This window comes from Aspergillus japonicus, assembly GCF_003184785.1.
Source record: "Aspergillus japonicus CBS 114.51 unplaced genomic scaffold BO86scaffold_34, whole genome shotgun sequence".
Lineage (NCBI taxonomy): Eukaryota > Fungi > Ascomycota > Eurotiomycetes > Eurotiales > Aspergillaceae > Aspergillus > Aspergillus japonicus.
In genome coordinates this window covers 304359-317937 of record NW_020291671.1, presented here as the reverse complement: position 1 = coordinate 317937, position 13579 = coordinate 304359, and the positions used below count along the sequence as shown (strand labels likewise).

At 54.4% G+C, this 13579-nt stretch overlaps 8 protein-coding genes across 8 annotated transcripts; 5 read left to right on the top strand and 3 right to left on the bottom strand.

Moving 5' to 3' along the window:
* Window positions 1-2341, top strand: BO86DRAFT_364919 (glycoside hydrolase family 15 protein). The gene is made up of 3 exons (XM_025670032.1): window positions 1-1763; window positions 1823-1887; window positions 1960-2341. The coding sequence occupies exons 1-3, from the start codon at window positions 14-16 to the stop codon at window positions 2179-2181; spliced, it is 2037 nt and encodes a 678-aa protein (XP_025526457.1). The 5' UTR covers window positions 1-13; the 3' UTR covers window positions 2182-2341.
* A 365-nt stretch (window positions 2342-2706) lies between these two features.
* BO86DRAFT_341494 (uncharacterized protein) lies at window positions 2707-3865 on the top strand. Its single transcript, XM_025669080.1, has 3 exons — window positions 2707-2772; window positions 2908-3493; window positions 3557-3865. Exons 2-3 carry the CDS (start codon window positions 2976-2978, stop codon window positions 3774-3776), a joined length of 738 nt encoding a protein of 245 aa, XP_025526456.1. The 5' UTR covers window positions 2707-2772; window positions 2908-2975; the 3' UTR covers window positions 3777-3865.
* Window positions 3866-4381: 516 nt separating this feature from the next.
* Window positions 4382-5332, top strand: BO86DRAFT_316001 (class I SAM-dependent methyltransferase; the record flags this gene model as incomplete). The annotated part of the gene is made up of 1 exon (XM_025668117.1): window positions 4382-5332. The coding sequence occupies one exon, from the start codon at window positions 4382-4384 to the stop codon at window positions 5330-5332; it is 951 nt and encodes a 316-aa protein (XP_025526455.1).
* Window positions 5333-5898: 566 nt separating this feature from the next.
* Window positions 5899-6622, bottom strand: BO86DRAFT_380453 (uncharacterized protein; the record flags this gene model as incomplete). Its single annotated transcript, XM_025670721.1, has 3 exons — window positions 5899-6222; window positions 6281-6496; window positions 6572-6622. 3 exons carry the CDS (start codon window positions 6620-6622, stop codon window positions 5899-5901), a joined length of 591 nt encoding a protein of 196 aa, XP_025526454.1.
* A 600-nt stretch (window positions 6623-7222) lies between these two features.
* BO86DRAFT_433325 (acyl-CoA desaturase) lies at window positions 7223-8506 on the bottom strand (the record flags this gene model as incomplete). Its single annotated transcript, XM_025675833.1, has 2 exons — window positions 7223-8223; window positions 8284-8506. 2 exons carry the CDS (start codon window positions 8504-8506, stop codon window positions 7223-7225), a joined length of 1224 nt encoding a protein of 407 aa, XP_025526453.1.
* A 534-nt stretch (window positions 8507-9040) lies between these two features.
* On the top strand, window positions 9041-9986 carry BO86DRAFT_433323 (uncharacterized protein; the record flags this gene model as incomplete). The annotated part of the gene is made up of 2 exons (XM_025675832.1): window positions 9041-9148; window positions 9219-9986. The coding sequence occupies 2 exons, from the start codon at window positions 9041-9043 to the stop codon at window positions 9984-9986; spliced, it is 876 nt and encodes a 291-aa protein (XP_025526452.1).
* Window positions 9987-10119: 133 nt separating this feature from the next.
* BO86DRAFT_390311 (MFS transporter) lies at window positions 10120-11928 on the bottom strand. Its single transcript, XM_025672350.1, has 3 exons — window positions 11676-11928; window positions 11213-11589; window positions 10120-11144 (listed from the first exon to the last, which is right to left on the bottom strand). The coding sequence occupies exons 1-3, from the start codon at window positions 11787-11789 to the stop codon at window positions 10127-10129; spliced, it is 1509 nt and encodes a 502-aa protein (XP_025526451.1). The 5' UTR covers window positions 11790-11928; the 3' UTR covers window positions 10120-10126.
* BO86DRAFT_127537 (uncharacterized protein) lies at window positions 11896-12781 on the top strand. The gene has a single exon (XM_025666078.1). The coding sequence runs from the start codon at window positions 12121-12123 to the stop codon at window positions 12586-12588; it is 468 nt and encodes a 155-aa protein (XP_025526450.1). The 5' UTR covers window positions 11896-12120; the 3' UTR covers window positions 12589-12781.
* Window positions 12782-13579: the final 798 nt, after the last annotated feature.

The following is a 13579-nucleotide window of genomic DNA, read 5'->3' as shown; positions in this document are numbered from 1 at the left end:
CCCCCCCCCGGTCATGGAAGGCGACAAAGAATATTGTGGCCTCGAGGATTATGGCCTGGTGGGCGACATGCACACCTGCGCCCTGGTCAGCAAGAATGGTAGCATTGACTCCATGTGCTGGCCGGTCTTCGATTCGCCCTCCATCTTCTGTCGCATTCTCGACAAAGCCAAGGGCGGCCACTTCTCCATTACCCCCAGTCGTGGGCTGCACAACCCCTTAAGCAAGCAGCGCTACCGCCCCTACACCAATATGCTCGAGACCCGTTGGATCCACGACGAGGGGGTCATCAATATCCTCGACTATTTCCCCATCACCAAGCCCAAGTCGCCCGTCCTGGGAAGTCAAGAGCTGCCCGAATGGTGTCATTGCAATCAGCCTAATCTCGCCGGTCAACCTCATCATGCGTGTCATTCCGGTCTGATCCGCAAGGCGGAATGTGTGCGGGGCGAGATGGACATTGAGATCGAGCTCTTTCCCGCCTTCAACTATGCCCGGGACTCTCACACCGCTCAGTTGTCGCGGGGAGATGGGGTTCATCGGGCCCACTTTCAGTCCGTGGCCCAGCGACTCGAGGTCAGTCTGCTGGTGGATGCTGGGGAACTGGCCGCGGACGCGCAACTGAGGCCGGAACTTCAACTGACGGAGCGACCGGGTCATCTGGGTCCTGGTTTGGTCGGCAAAGTCACCTTAAGGGAAGGCCAGTCGATCACTCTCCTCCTGCATGATCAGGAGGCAATCACTTCCAATGCCTTGGTGTTGGCCCCGGAGCTGAGACGGTTGGAGCGCACGACGGGCGACTTCTGGTCCGACTGGACCAGCAAATGCACCTTCCGTGGACATTACCGCGAACAAGTGGAACGAAGCTTGTTGGTTCTCAAACTACTCACCTACAAACCCACCGGCGCAATCGTGGCGGCACCGACGTTTTCTCTCCCCGAGCACATTGGGGGCAGTCGCAATTGGGACTATCGCTACTCGTGGGTGCGCGACGCGGCTTTCACGGTCTACGTCTTTTTGAAGAACGGCTACCCCGAGGAGGCGGAATCGTACATCAACTTCATCTTCGATCGCATTTTCCCCCCCTTGTCCCAGAGCGCCAGGCCCGGGGATCCGTTCTTGCCCATCATGGTCACCATTCACGGCGAACGGGAGATCCCCGAGATGGAACTTGATCATCTCGAGGGATATCGTGGAAGCCGACCAGTCCGAATTGGCAACGGGGCGGCCACCCATATCCAGCTCGACATTTACGGGGAGCTGATGGACAGCATCTACCTGTACAACAAGCATGCCGCCGACATCTCCTACGATCACTGGCTTGCGATCCGTCGCATGGTCGACTTCGTGATTGAGGTTCGCCATCAACCCGATCAGTCCATCTGGGAAGTTCGCGGGCCTCCGCAGAACTTTGTTTATTCCAAGATTATGCTGTGGGTTGCGCTCGACCGCGGCATTCGCCTGGCGGAGAAACGCTCGAATTTACCCTGTCCCGCACGCGCCCGGTGGGTGCAGGAGCGAGACGACTTGTACGACGAGATCATGACCAAGGGGTACAACGCGGAAAAAGGATTCTTCTGCATGAGCTACGAGAACCGAGATGCATTGGATGCGGCGGTGCTCATTGCTCCACTCGTCTTCTTCATCGCTCCAAACGACCCTCGTCTCTTGAGCACGATCCAGAAGATCATGGAGCCCCCGGCCCGGGGAGGATTGAGTGTAGCCAACATGGTATCGCGATACGACACTGGAAAGATTGATGATGGTGAGTGTATCCATGCAGTGCGTCCGGGTCTCACTGAGCGGTACTGACATGCACAATAGGGGTTGGAGGGAACGAAGGTGCATTCCTGATGGTGACCTTCTGGCTTGTCGAAGCGATGATGCGCGTACGTACCACCTTCCTTATGTTTGCTTCTGCCTTCCGCTCGTCATCTAATCCGGTCTCTCTGTACATCCAGGCTGCCCGGTCTAAGGAGTATCTGCCTCACAATCAATTCTTCAAGCAGCTGCGGAGAACGGCCACCTCACAGTTCGACAGTATCCTGTCATTTGCAAACCACCTGGGCATGTTCTCGGAAGAGGTAGCCTCATCCGGGGAGCAGATTGGTAACATGCCACAAGCATTCAGTCACCTCGCCTGCGTCAGTGCCGCGATGAACCTGGGGGGAGGGGAGAAATAAAAGATATCGGATGGGATACAGCATACAGCATACACGTTCTCTGTGTCGACATAAATGTAGTTGGCAGAAATCTTATAGAGATCAAACAATCCCAGCACCCAAAGCAGGCTGCGTTGTGTCTTAGCTTACTGACCTGATCCATGTCGGCTTCACATTGTTGATGCGAATTTCTTTCTTCCTCGATCTCGATCCACTCGCGCTCGGAGGTTGTCGCATAGGTGGAAAGAGCAAAGCCGACTCCCACATACGTCGACTTCCATAACCACGCACTCACAAGAGATTAAAAGGGATTCTATTACAGTGATTTGCACAGTGAGCTTACAGCCGTTCCATGCGGTCTCAGATTGACGACGTGTAGGACAACATCTTTACGAGGTTTGTGACACCAGTACACCCGGACAAAGTCACTGCACTTCGCTTTTCCAGCCCAAACACGAGCTGAGGGATATCATAGTCATCTTAGTCATGTTTGTTTGGGCGTTTCCGAGGGACCTTGCACAACATGCCCCGGAGCTGACAATTGAACGCCCACTTTGACTGGCTTGGTTCAGGAGACAATAGATTCAGCTCGTTTCTGCATCCTGCCACATTGTAAGTCAGAACTGGATAACGTCATTCGCCAGATCCCTGATCCCTGATCTCTGAGAGAGGCTACACATGATGTCTGCTGCAGATGGCACTGTAAGATGGGTCAATTTATTTAAATGCTGATGACCGCCGACCCAGCTCTTCCACGCGAAGTAGACCCAAGCGTTGCGGAAACAAGCATATCACCCTCGCCTAAGATATTCAGCATGGACGGTTTCGATGTGACTAAAGCGCCGGAAGCCTACCGCGCCGTCAAGCCCATCGCGGACCTCTTCGTCCTCGGGATGGGGCTAGGCTGGACAGTCAACTACATCGGCATGGTGCACGTCTCCTTCCGCGACAAGACCTATGCAATGGCAATCATACCTCTCTGCGCCAACATTGCCTGGGAAGCCGTGTTCGGGCTGATCTACCCATCGAAAAGCCTCCTTGAACAGGGAGTCTTCCTCGTGGGGCTGGCCGTCAACTTCGCCATCATCTACGCCGCCATCAAACACGCCCCCAACGAATGGGACCATGCGCTGCTCGTCCAGCGCAACCTCCCGCTCATCTTCCTCATCGGCATTATCGTCTTCCTGACCGGATTCCTGGCCCTGTCGCGCGAGATTAGTCCGTCCCTGGCCTACTCCTGGGGGGCGGTCTTCTGCCAGCTGGCGCTGAGTGCTGGTGCGCTCTGCCAGTTGATCAGCCGGGGCAGTGTTCGCGGCGCCTCGTATACTCTGTGGTAAGCACCATTCCCGTCACGATTTGTTCATGTGGTCTGGCAGCGACGTACTGACAGGCTCAGGCTCTCTCGCTTCCTCGGATCCTCTTGCACGGTGGTCTTCGCTGGGCTGCGGTGGCGGTACTGGCCGGAGTCATTTGCATGGCTGAACAGTCCCTTGGTGCTGTGGAGTCTGGCGGTGTTCCTGCTCCTCGATGTCTCGTATGGGTTCTGTTATTGGTATGTTCAGCGCTGGGAGCAATTGCAGTTGGTCAAAGGCGGTGGGGGGTGGAAAAGTGAATAATCGCTGGTAGGTTTTGGTCTGGGCCTGGGAATGTTGTTGCCTCGCTTACTTTCTGCTATTGCTAGAAGATGAGTTCTATAGTGAGTATACGGTGGCAAACAATACCTACGTGTAGTACAGTACAATAGATATCAAGATTCGAAGATCAAGCAGAACCATTAAATAAACTAAACAAAAAACTAGCAACTAGACTGCCAAGACAGCAGTTTCTCACCACCAGCATTGACTTAGCCTGGAGTACGGAGTCGTAGCACGAAAGTTGGACTAGGAGTACTAAAGTACTTAGTACAGTAGTTACTAACTGCATCCTACATTGGTCTATGCTCTAGTATCGGTCCGGAAAAGACCGATGTCCGTATTGATTCCACATTCCACCAGGCACGTGGCAAGATTCATGGCATAATGCTAAACTCCTTGACCCAACATTTCACTCAAAGTGGGCTCTCTCTCTCCTCAATTTCTCAATAATAAAGGAAGGGGGGATAAACGGTTATACAATGGAAAGGAACAAAAGAATTCAGACAAGATTCAGAAAAGCAAAGTCGATACAGGAATCATTGACCGCCATGGCTCATCGTGCAACTGCCAGTCCCATCGAAGTGGACATGGAGGAGGAGCATCCGGGGGCTGGAGGAGGAAATGAATCTTCCTCCTCAACCACCTCGCTAAGCTCGACTGTGCTGAAGTATGAATACCGGCATGGACGGCGGTATCACGCCTATCAATCGGGCAGCTACCCATTCCCCAACGATCAGCCCGAACAGGACCGGCTGGACATGATCCACCATGTCTTTTACCGACTGCTGAGCCAACGTCTGTACCTGGCGCCCATCGACCCCAGTGGACTACGCATGCTCGACATCGGCACGGGCACGGGCGTGTGGGCGATCCAGATGGGCGACGAGAACCCGGCCATCGCCGAGATCGTGGGCAATGACCTCAGCCCCATTCAGCCCGCCTGGGTGCCGCCCAACGTGCATTTTGTCGTCGACGACGTCGAGAAGGAGTGGGTGGGAAACAAGCCTTACGACTACATCCACTGTCGCTACATGGCCGGGTCCATCCGCGACTGGCCCCGGCTGATCCAGCAGTGCTATGATAATCTGGTGCCTGGGGGTTGGCTGGAGCTGCAGGAATCGGCCAACACGCTGTGTTCCGCGGATGGGAGTTTAAAATCCGATAGCTGGATGGTGAAGATGATGGAGGGGCTCATCGAGGCCGGGGACAAGATCGGGCAGACCCTGGACCCGGCTCCCTCCTTTGAGGGTTGGGTCCGCGAGGCGGGCTTCACCAACGTACAGAAGCACGAATTCAAACTGCCTATTGGACCGTGGCCCAAGGATGCGCGGCTGAAGGAATGTGGGAGCTTTATGCGGGTCAATTTCATCGAGGGGGTCGAGGGGTTCACCGCGCAGCTCTTCATCGATATGCTGGGCTGGACACAGGAAGATGTCGATGCTCTGAACGCTGGGGTCCGGGCTGAGGCCTTAAAGGGAGCGGTCCACCCCATCTTCGATTTCCTGGTGGTGACCGCACAAAAGCCCTTAACTGCTTGAGCTGTTTGTGCAGTAGGTCCAGCGGAGGAGGTGACACGTAATTCAAGAAGAAAGGATAGACGCAAAGCTGTTATGTATATAAACCGCGATTGAACGATTCATCTTTCTTCCCTCCCACATTGTTGGATGGACCTATGGAGCTATCCCCAGCCCTTCCTGTCGAAGAATGCGACCGTCCACTAATATTCTTCGCAAGCTTTCCTCGTGAATTGCACCTCATTTGGGTCGTGAACGACCCTATCATGGGAGGTGTGGACTCTTGGGCTCATAGGTTATCATAGGCCCGTCCGCGAAACCCACCACCTTTCCGAGGCAGCGCAGGGGTCCATCACCTGGCCGAACTTGGACCTTATCTTGCTTGCTGTGTGAGACTATTCGGGATTTGCTCGGTGTTGGGTCGGCCTTCCTCGGTAGAATTCTCTTTCGCTCCCTCTCGATAGCCGAGGCACCGACAGCCCTCCGCGGCACACAGCCTCTTGGCACGTTCACAAATCAAACATCATCCATGCGTGTTTGAGGTGGGCTATGCAACCAAAGGTTTAAGGTCACCTCGAAGGTCCAGCGGCTCAGCATGGCTCTGGAGCACTCAGCGCAACATCGCAAGAGATTGCTTCCCTCGTTGGCCGGATATCATACTGATTCAACGAGGTCTGGAGGGGATCAACGGCCAAATCATCGCTGTACGCGAGTCGCGTCAGGTAGAGCTCGCTTTCCAACGCACAGACCTTAGCATTCAGGCGTGCAATCTCCTCGTCTTTCTCTTGGTGTGCCTTCATCAAGTCGGCGTGTTTCTGCTGTAGTTTCCGGTGGTGGCAGGATAAAGCCCGGAAGCTCTTCTCCAATTCGCGCGGAGTGAGGGTTGATGGGCTGCGCGGTCGTGACGCAGTGGTCTGCGATACTGTCAGTATAGCTTTGACTGTGTCATGGTACAGAAAAGAGGCCTCATACTGGAGCTGTTTTTCGACTAGATTTTGAGCTTCGCTGCTCCGAACCTAGGCGGTTGCATGATTTGCAGCTCGGCACACCGCCGAGGTTTGTAGATCCTTTGCTGTGAGCACATTCCGAGCTTATACGTGGCTGTTGTGACACTGTCTCTGACAAGCAGGATATTTGCGAATGTGTGCCAGACGGTGTGCTCGCGAGACTTCTGCTGATATCGGATCCCTAGAAGAATTGTTAATCTGCCATCCCAGCAAGACCGCTAGTCGGCTTCACTAGGAGGTGACTGACCTGACTTACGGGACTCAGCAGGGCACCCTGTGCTACCGATCTCACAAATGCAGAATCCATGCTTGGCTCCACGTAAATTGAGCAGATGTCGGGTAATCAGAGGTTGTGATCGTGCTTCCGGGGGAGAGATGTCACACATAGAATAGCCTTCCAATCTGAACTCGTGGGATCATATATATAAACCTTTCTAAGACGAACTTGGTCCTTGCGTCATCCAGAATAACCTAGTTAGTTAGGGAAGTTGGTGCAGCACGGAAAGTTCTCGAGCGTCTAGACTCGGAGAGAATATCGCGCATGGCCCCACAACGGGCAGACACTTCCATGCGGGTATTGCGGGCAACCCGGCCCGCAGAACAAGGGCACAGTACCAGGGTCTCGAGAGGCAAATGAAAAGGTGTGAATTCTGATTGCATATAAGGATTGGCTATTTCTGTGAAAGGATACACAAATGCATGACAACCAAGGCACACTAATATCTTACTGACATCATTTTGATCATTGCTGTTCATCAGACAGCTACATCACCTCACTACCTCCATTCGAACCCTATTGCGGTGATATCTATGGTTTCTTTCCACCCAGCGCGGTCTTTTCTAAGCAGGGCAAACATCGATCATCCAATCGTGCACGGCATCAACATAACTAGATCCAATCACCTCCTTATTTTGTCTCCTCCACGAGCCGGGCGTATCTCATTCCACAGAGCAGGTTCTCCGCTCCGTTCGAGTGGGCATAGACTCCGCCAAAGAATTGCTCGGTGGCGTCTTTCCCCACGTAGCTAAGAATGATCTTGGTGCCACCCGGATGCTGATGTACGAACGGAGCCACATCATAGATAACCCCCTTGAGACAGATTAAATGGTGACCCCCGCTCGCTCTCTCGGTATACTCTGCCCAGGTCAACAGTGGAAGGTCATCCACCGGAGTCCCCCAGCTGATCCCCTTGCCCTCCCGATTCAACTTCTTCATCTTCTGCTGATGCGCGCCCATGCTGACCTCGTTGTCGGGGAACTGCTTCAGATCGGAGGTCATCCCGAACAAGGACAGGATGTAGATCGTCCACTTCGGGGGGTCGTAGTGGTACCAGCGCACTCCGCTGCGGTAGTCCATGGGAAATTCGTGGTGGTAGTTGTGGTAGCCCTCGCCTCCGGTCAGGAAGGAGGTGATGACGCTGTCGCGCGGCGAGTGTCGGTCGGAGTAGGTCTGATCCCCGAGGCTGTGGGCGATGGAGTTGATGAAGAAGGTGCTCTGTTGGACAATGAACATCCGGATGGCCCCTGCATAGACCAGGCCACCCCACCAGTCGCCCCAGAGCAACCCCGCGAAGACCGTGGGTAAGATGAACGCGGTGAGCACAAACAGCGACATGTAGTTGCGCCGCTGCCACATCACGATCTTGTCGTTCTTGAGGTCGGACACGTCGGTGCGCCCCGTGAGGCTGCGGTCCTGCGTGAAGATGATCCAGCCAAAGTGGGCATAGAACAGGCCCTTGTGCACGCTGTACGGGTCTTGATCAGTATCCGTGAAGCGGTGGTGGGCACGATGGTCGCGCGCCCACGTGTAGGCATTGCCCTCGCCGACGGAGGCTGCAAAGAAGGCGAGGAAGAACCGCGTGACTGCTGTCGCAGTGTAGGCGCGGTGGGACCAGAGCCGGTGGTAGCCTGTCTGTAGGTTAGCTGTGCAGGGTCTCGGGGTGAATGAGAATGGAAGTCCTGGCACACCTGCTGAAAGACTGATTCCACTGATGAAATAGTAGACGATCATGAGGATAGCCGTCTTTTTGTGTAAGGCAACCTGCGTGGCTCCAATGAACCCGAGTAGAGGGATGCCCCAGATGATGAACATTCGGAACCACTCCAGGCGTTTGAACCAATGGATCTCATTCAGTGGCTGTGCTGGAGGCTCTTTCCTCTCGGCCAGGACTTCTTTTTCTTGCACCGCCATGTTGAGGTTTGGGAGACGAGAATTGGCGTCTGTCAATCAGTAAGTCCTGTCGGTGCAGATCGTGGGCCCAATGTTGGACTCGAGAGCGTTGCAGGTTATGTACAAGACTCGGGCCCAATCTCACAGGCAAAACATCCCACAATCCGTCATTCCTGGGAGATACTTCGTGCAGGATTCATCTGTCATGTCAACCGCTGCAAGGCTGTTTGGGGTGGCATCTGGCGAGATGGATCCTCTGATCCGCAAATCCTTCAATCCCCGAATCCTTTCCCTGCAACCAAAGAACGGCCAATTGATTCCTTCTCTCGGTCACAGAATCGTACGAGACAAAGATGGACGAAAGTAGACACAGGGGCCTTTTCTAATCCAACGCTCGGCTTTCTATTTTCCACTCCTTCGATGTTGAAGCCAGACTATATTCAACCCAGGTTGTATCTTGTCCCATCACATATCCTCCAAGTCTTGCAGCCCGCAAGACCACCACCCTGAACACCCATTTCCAGCAAACCACGGCATTTTGCCAACATAGCGACCATGATAGCCACTGAAATAGCCGGGCTCATTGGCTCGTTAGCACCCAGCAAGGTTTTCCTCGTCGCATTTGCCGTACTGAACTGGAAATCTCTCCCCTTCGCATGGACGGTACGCCCACACTCGAGTCTACAAACACAATCCAGGCCATATAGCATTCCACTGACCCAAACCCATCCAGGCTCGTCTCGTCTACTGGTTCATCCGCGGTCTCCACGACCTCGCCCACCCGCCCAGCAACCCCAGCCCGCCCGTCGACCTGCAAGGCCAGCCAACCCACCCGATCTTCGCCGTCGGCACCACCACCTCCTACTGTTCCCTGCTCGAGACGGATTACAACTTCCACAAATCCAACAGCACCTACTATGCCGACCTCGACGCCTCACGCATCACGCCCATGGCCTACTTCTACTGGCCCGGGCGCGAGAAAGTCGGCGCGGAGATCGATGCCGAACTCGCCGCCCAGGCCGCAGCAGCGGGGCGCCCGCCTCCGAAACGGGCACCGATCTTCATCGCTCTCGGCGGCGTGTACTGCAGTTTTAAGAAGGAGATCAAGCCGTTTGAGCGGTACGAGATGCGGTCGCAGGTGGTGGCCTGGGATCGGAAGTGGATCTACGTGCTGACGCACTTTGTGAAGACGGGGAAGCGGAACAAGGATGGGAGCCACGTAGTCGCGGCGGTGGGGATGAGCAAGTACTGTGTCAAGAAGGGGAGATTGACGGTGCCTGTGGAAAGGTTGCTCGCCGCTGGGGGGAAGGTGCCTCCTAAGCCGGTGGCTGTGGTGGACAAGGCCAGTGCGAGCGGCGTCGATGCAAAGTTCGAGTTCACACCTTCGAGTAAGCTGGGAAGTGGGTGGACGTGGGAGCAGATCGAGGCGCAGCGGCTGCGAGGGTTGAAGTACTGCCAGTCTTTCATGGGGATTGATGACGATTTTTACGGAAGTTCATAGTACCACTGCTGGTTTTCCTCTTTAAGAATAAGATTAGAAGTTGACTCATCGACAGAGGTCTAGTAGGATATGGTATCAGCTCGTGTATTGTAGTGTATTTATATATTGAGATGTATATCTATTCATTGGGTTACTCCACTCTACACCCCCGTGGCATACTGGCTTCTCCTCCGCAACGCTGGCCCATAGATCCACAACAGAATCGGGGCAGGCACCCCGATCACAAACCCGACCAACGCAAGCACCGAATTCCCCCAACCGTAGTGCAGCTTGTCATAGAGATACGGGGCAAACAGCGGGAAAGTGAACCCCGCCAGCGAGCGCAACGACTGCGCTCCCGCACTCGCCGACGCAGCATAAGTCGGATACACATCCAAGGCATACAACTGGGTGCACTGCGTGCCATACTTGACCCCAATTGCAAACAGCGCAATGCCAATATCCGGCATGATCCAATGCAGATGATGCTGCGCACTCCAGCCATACCATAGCAGTCCGGCGGGGACCATCAGGGCCCCTGGCAGCAGCAGCGGCAGGCGGAACTCGGGCTGGGCGGTGCCATTGTTGCCCGCCACCAAACGACGGTAGACGATGCCAATCAGCATGGCGCAAGATTGGGTGCCAATGATGTACCCTACGGCCAACCCGAGATAGTTCAAGCCGGCGGTGCTGATCGACTGGTGGTACTCGGTGGTCCAGAGCTCGGCAAAGGTCGCCAGCGCCAGGTAGACCAGCCCGAAGAGGTAGGAGATGTACAGGGTCAGCACCTGGAAGATAGGCTGCGTGGCCAGCAGGATATACGGCCGAGTGCAGGCCACCTGCAACTTCTTACGCAGACTCAGGTCGTCTTCTTCCCATTTGGTGCGGAGGGAAGTGTTACCTGTCTCCTGGCGTAGTCGGGCTGCTTTGCGACCCAGCAGCACCGGAGCGTAGGTCTCTTGGAAGAAGAAGGTGGCAATTAGTTGAAACAGGCCATCGGCGATGCTCACGCTCCAGAAGGTCCAGCGCCAGGAGCTGTATTGAGTGATAAATCCGCCTAGCAGAGGGCCCAGGGTCGGTCCCAACAGAGTGACCATAGTGTAGATACTGACGGACAGGCCTCGTTCTTCTTTGCGCCACAGGTCACCCAGAATGCCAGAAGCAATCACACTTGCCGCACTGTAAACACATCAGATAATGAGAACGGATTGATGCGGCCAACCAATGCCGGATATGAGGCCACCCACCTTCCACCAAACCCAGCAAAGAAGCGACAGACAATCAGCTGGGGCCCTGTCTGTGCAAATCCACACGCGGTATTGAAGGCGAGATAGATCAGATTGAACCCCTGCAAGATGACGCGCCGCCCATAGACCTCGGACATCGGGGCGGAGAATAGGGGCCCGAAAGCGTAGGCCAGGAGGAAGATCGACAGGCTCATCGTTTGCTCGAAGGCATGGTGGATGTGCAGGTCTTTCGCGATAGTCCCCAAGGCGGGAGCGGTCATGGAGGTGGAGATGGGCGAGATGAAGGCGAAGGTCGAGGCGATGGCTGTCATCCTCCATCGTATCTTGAACGACCAGTTCTTCGGGTTGTCGGGGTCATCTTCGCCGTCCCAGGTCACCTGGAGGTGTCAATAGCAGGTCGAGGAGTAGGGTTTAACGCTTGTGTTTGTGTTAAAACCAACGACCGACTCTCAAGATAGCTTACCAGATTGATGTTAGAGTCTGCCTCGGAGGCTGGACATTCCTTGATCGGCGGGGCCTCTTTACTTTGGGCAGGGTCGGTCGCGGGGACTGGCCCTTGAGACTGGGAAGTCTCCATACTGCCACGGTCGGAAAAGTCTCAAAATTGGGGAAGTCAGACTGACAGGAAGTAAGAACCGATACAATGGAAAATAGGACTGTGGCACCGAGTGGGAAGCTACGCAGGGCGTGGCGACACCGAGCGGGAGGGGAGATTGATAGAGAGAGATGAGATGTTGTGGTGGTGTTGTTGTTGTTGTAGGGCCAGGATCGGTCTTGGCGTTCTCCCAACCCATTTTTTGTCCCTGACCAGACAGTGCGACAAACTAAGCTGCGCTGACCTCAACGGGCCAATTTCTTCTAGACTGATCAGAGAATTCGTTAGATCCAGCGAAGTCCATCCGTGATTGATGACCCCTCATCAGTTCCTACTAAGCCCAGGAAAATGGTCTCCCCCCTCACGCCCTCACACCCGTGACCTGTGCCCATATTCCTGCATTCCTGCAATCCCCTATTCCTCGCCCTCCTTCCTCTCCCCACCTCCAAGCTTGGAATTGAGGCACAATAGTTTGGCCCTGGCTGCATCCCTCACGCACTTTCTTCTGGCTCTGATGAGGTACGTAGTGTTTTCAAGTCTCCGGTCTGTGGAAAAAGCAACTAGCGGAGTCTTCGACCTGGCGGGAATTTCCGCTGTCATGGTACAGTACAGTCCTCGGCCTTTGACGACTTCCATCTTGAGTGACTCCATGCAACCAACCAATATTACCAGGACCTTTTCAGACACCTCTCATCAATCTCGCAACTATATAGCAGGCATGACAGGGAAATTGATAGAAATGGCGTCGCGGTCGGCATTTGAGCCAAGTCGGGCCGAGTAATTGCCGGAATCCGGACCTCACTAGGGTTAGTCATCTCGACTGGCTCGGCTTTCGGCATTGCATCTCCCCGATCTGCTTTGTCTCATTGCAGAAATGTACATACAGAGGACTGTACGGAGTACAGTACAACCACATGGCTGCTAATTGCCTACATGAATTGTGAATATGTTCTAAACCATCGGTTAGTAGCCCAGTGAGCTAGCATTGCTGCATCAAGGCACTAGATCCTTTTCTCGAACATCCCCTACGTGTAGTTAGCTGGGGTCCACCGTTGTTGACACAGGATGTAACCCTAGTACTTTGTAGCATGATCACTTCTTCGCGGGATGGGAAAATATTCTCATAGGTTTTGTATTGTATCGTGATGGAAATCGTTATCTTCAGGAATGAGAAGGAATAATTCTGTGCTGTGTGGGAAGTGTACTGCACGGTCGATACCCGCTCTGTATATATATTGTCTCGCAGTAACGTCCAGTCTCGAAGATCCCTCCACACGGGCAGAGCATACTGTTTTTCGGCTGGAACGATCGACCACCACAGCGTCAGTGAAGACTCTAAACCGTGAAAGCTCCTCACTGGTCGATCGATTCTACAACCACAGAGCACTGAATGAAAAGTGATGAAACCTCATCCTACCCGCGACATACCCACATTCCCGTGGACAAGGAAAATCATGCTCCACCGCGCGATTCAGGCCCGGGACAGCGAATTGATACTAAGCAGCGATTGTGGAAGTGTTGGGACAACATCCCTGCAAGGTTCAAGGCTACAAGCACATGGCTGGACAGACACCGGTCCTAGGCTGTATCGCTAGCCCGCTAGTCTGGCTCTCATGCATTGCTCCACCAGCACGCACGCGAACGAGGGATCCTAGCCTCAAACGGGGAATTGGGGTTGACAGGGCCCGGCTATTTTGGGGATTTTGACGAGAACAAGCGCGCGAAATCGAGAGTGGGGGTGCAAGTCTCAACCCCCAAGAGTGCTTGGACAA

Bases quoted from the DNA above. Each gene is read 5' to 3' on its own strand.
- BO86DRAFT_341494 (XM_025669080.1), top strand. From the start codon at position 2,976: ATGGACGGTTTCGATGTGACTAAAGCGCCGGAAGCCTACCGCGCCGTC. The intron at 3,494-3,556 runs GTAAGCACCATT...TGACAGGCTCAG, and splicing joins GGCGCCTCGTATACTCTGTG to GCTCTCTCGCTTCCTCGGAT.
- BO86DRAFT_390311 (XM_025672350.1), bottom strand. From the start codon at position 11,789: ATGGAGACTTCCCAGTCTCAAGGGCCAGTCCCCGCGACCGACCCTGCC. The intron at 11,590-11,675 runs GTAAGCTATCTT...TGACACCTCCAG, and splicing joins CAGACTCTAACATCAATCTG to GTGACCTGGGACGGCGAAGA. The intron at 11,145-11,212 runs GTGGGTGGCCTC...ATGTGTTTACAG, and splicing joins TTTGCTGGGTTTGGTGGAAG to TGCGGCAAGTGTGATTGCTT.
- BO86DRAFT_364919 (XM_025670032.1), top strand. From the start codon at position 14: ATGGAAGGCGACAAAGAATATTGTGGCCTCGAGGATTATGGCCTGGTG. The intron at 1,764-1,822 runs GTGAGTGTATCC...CATGCACAATAG, and splicing joins CACTGGAAAGATTGATGATG to GGGTTGGAGGGAACGAAGGT. The intron at 1,888-1,959 runs GTACGTACCACC...CTGTACATCCAG, and splicing joins TTGTCGAAGCGATGATGCGC to GCTGCCCGGTCTAAGGAGTA.
- BO86DRAFT_127537 (XM_025666078.1), top strand. From the start codon at position 12,121: ATGACCCCTCATCAGTTCCTACTAAGCCCAGGAAAATGGTCTCCCCCC.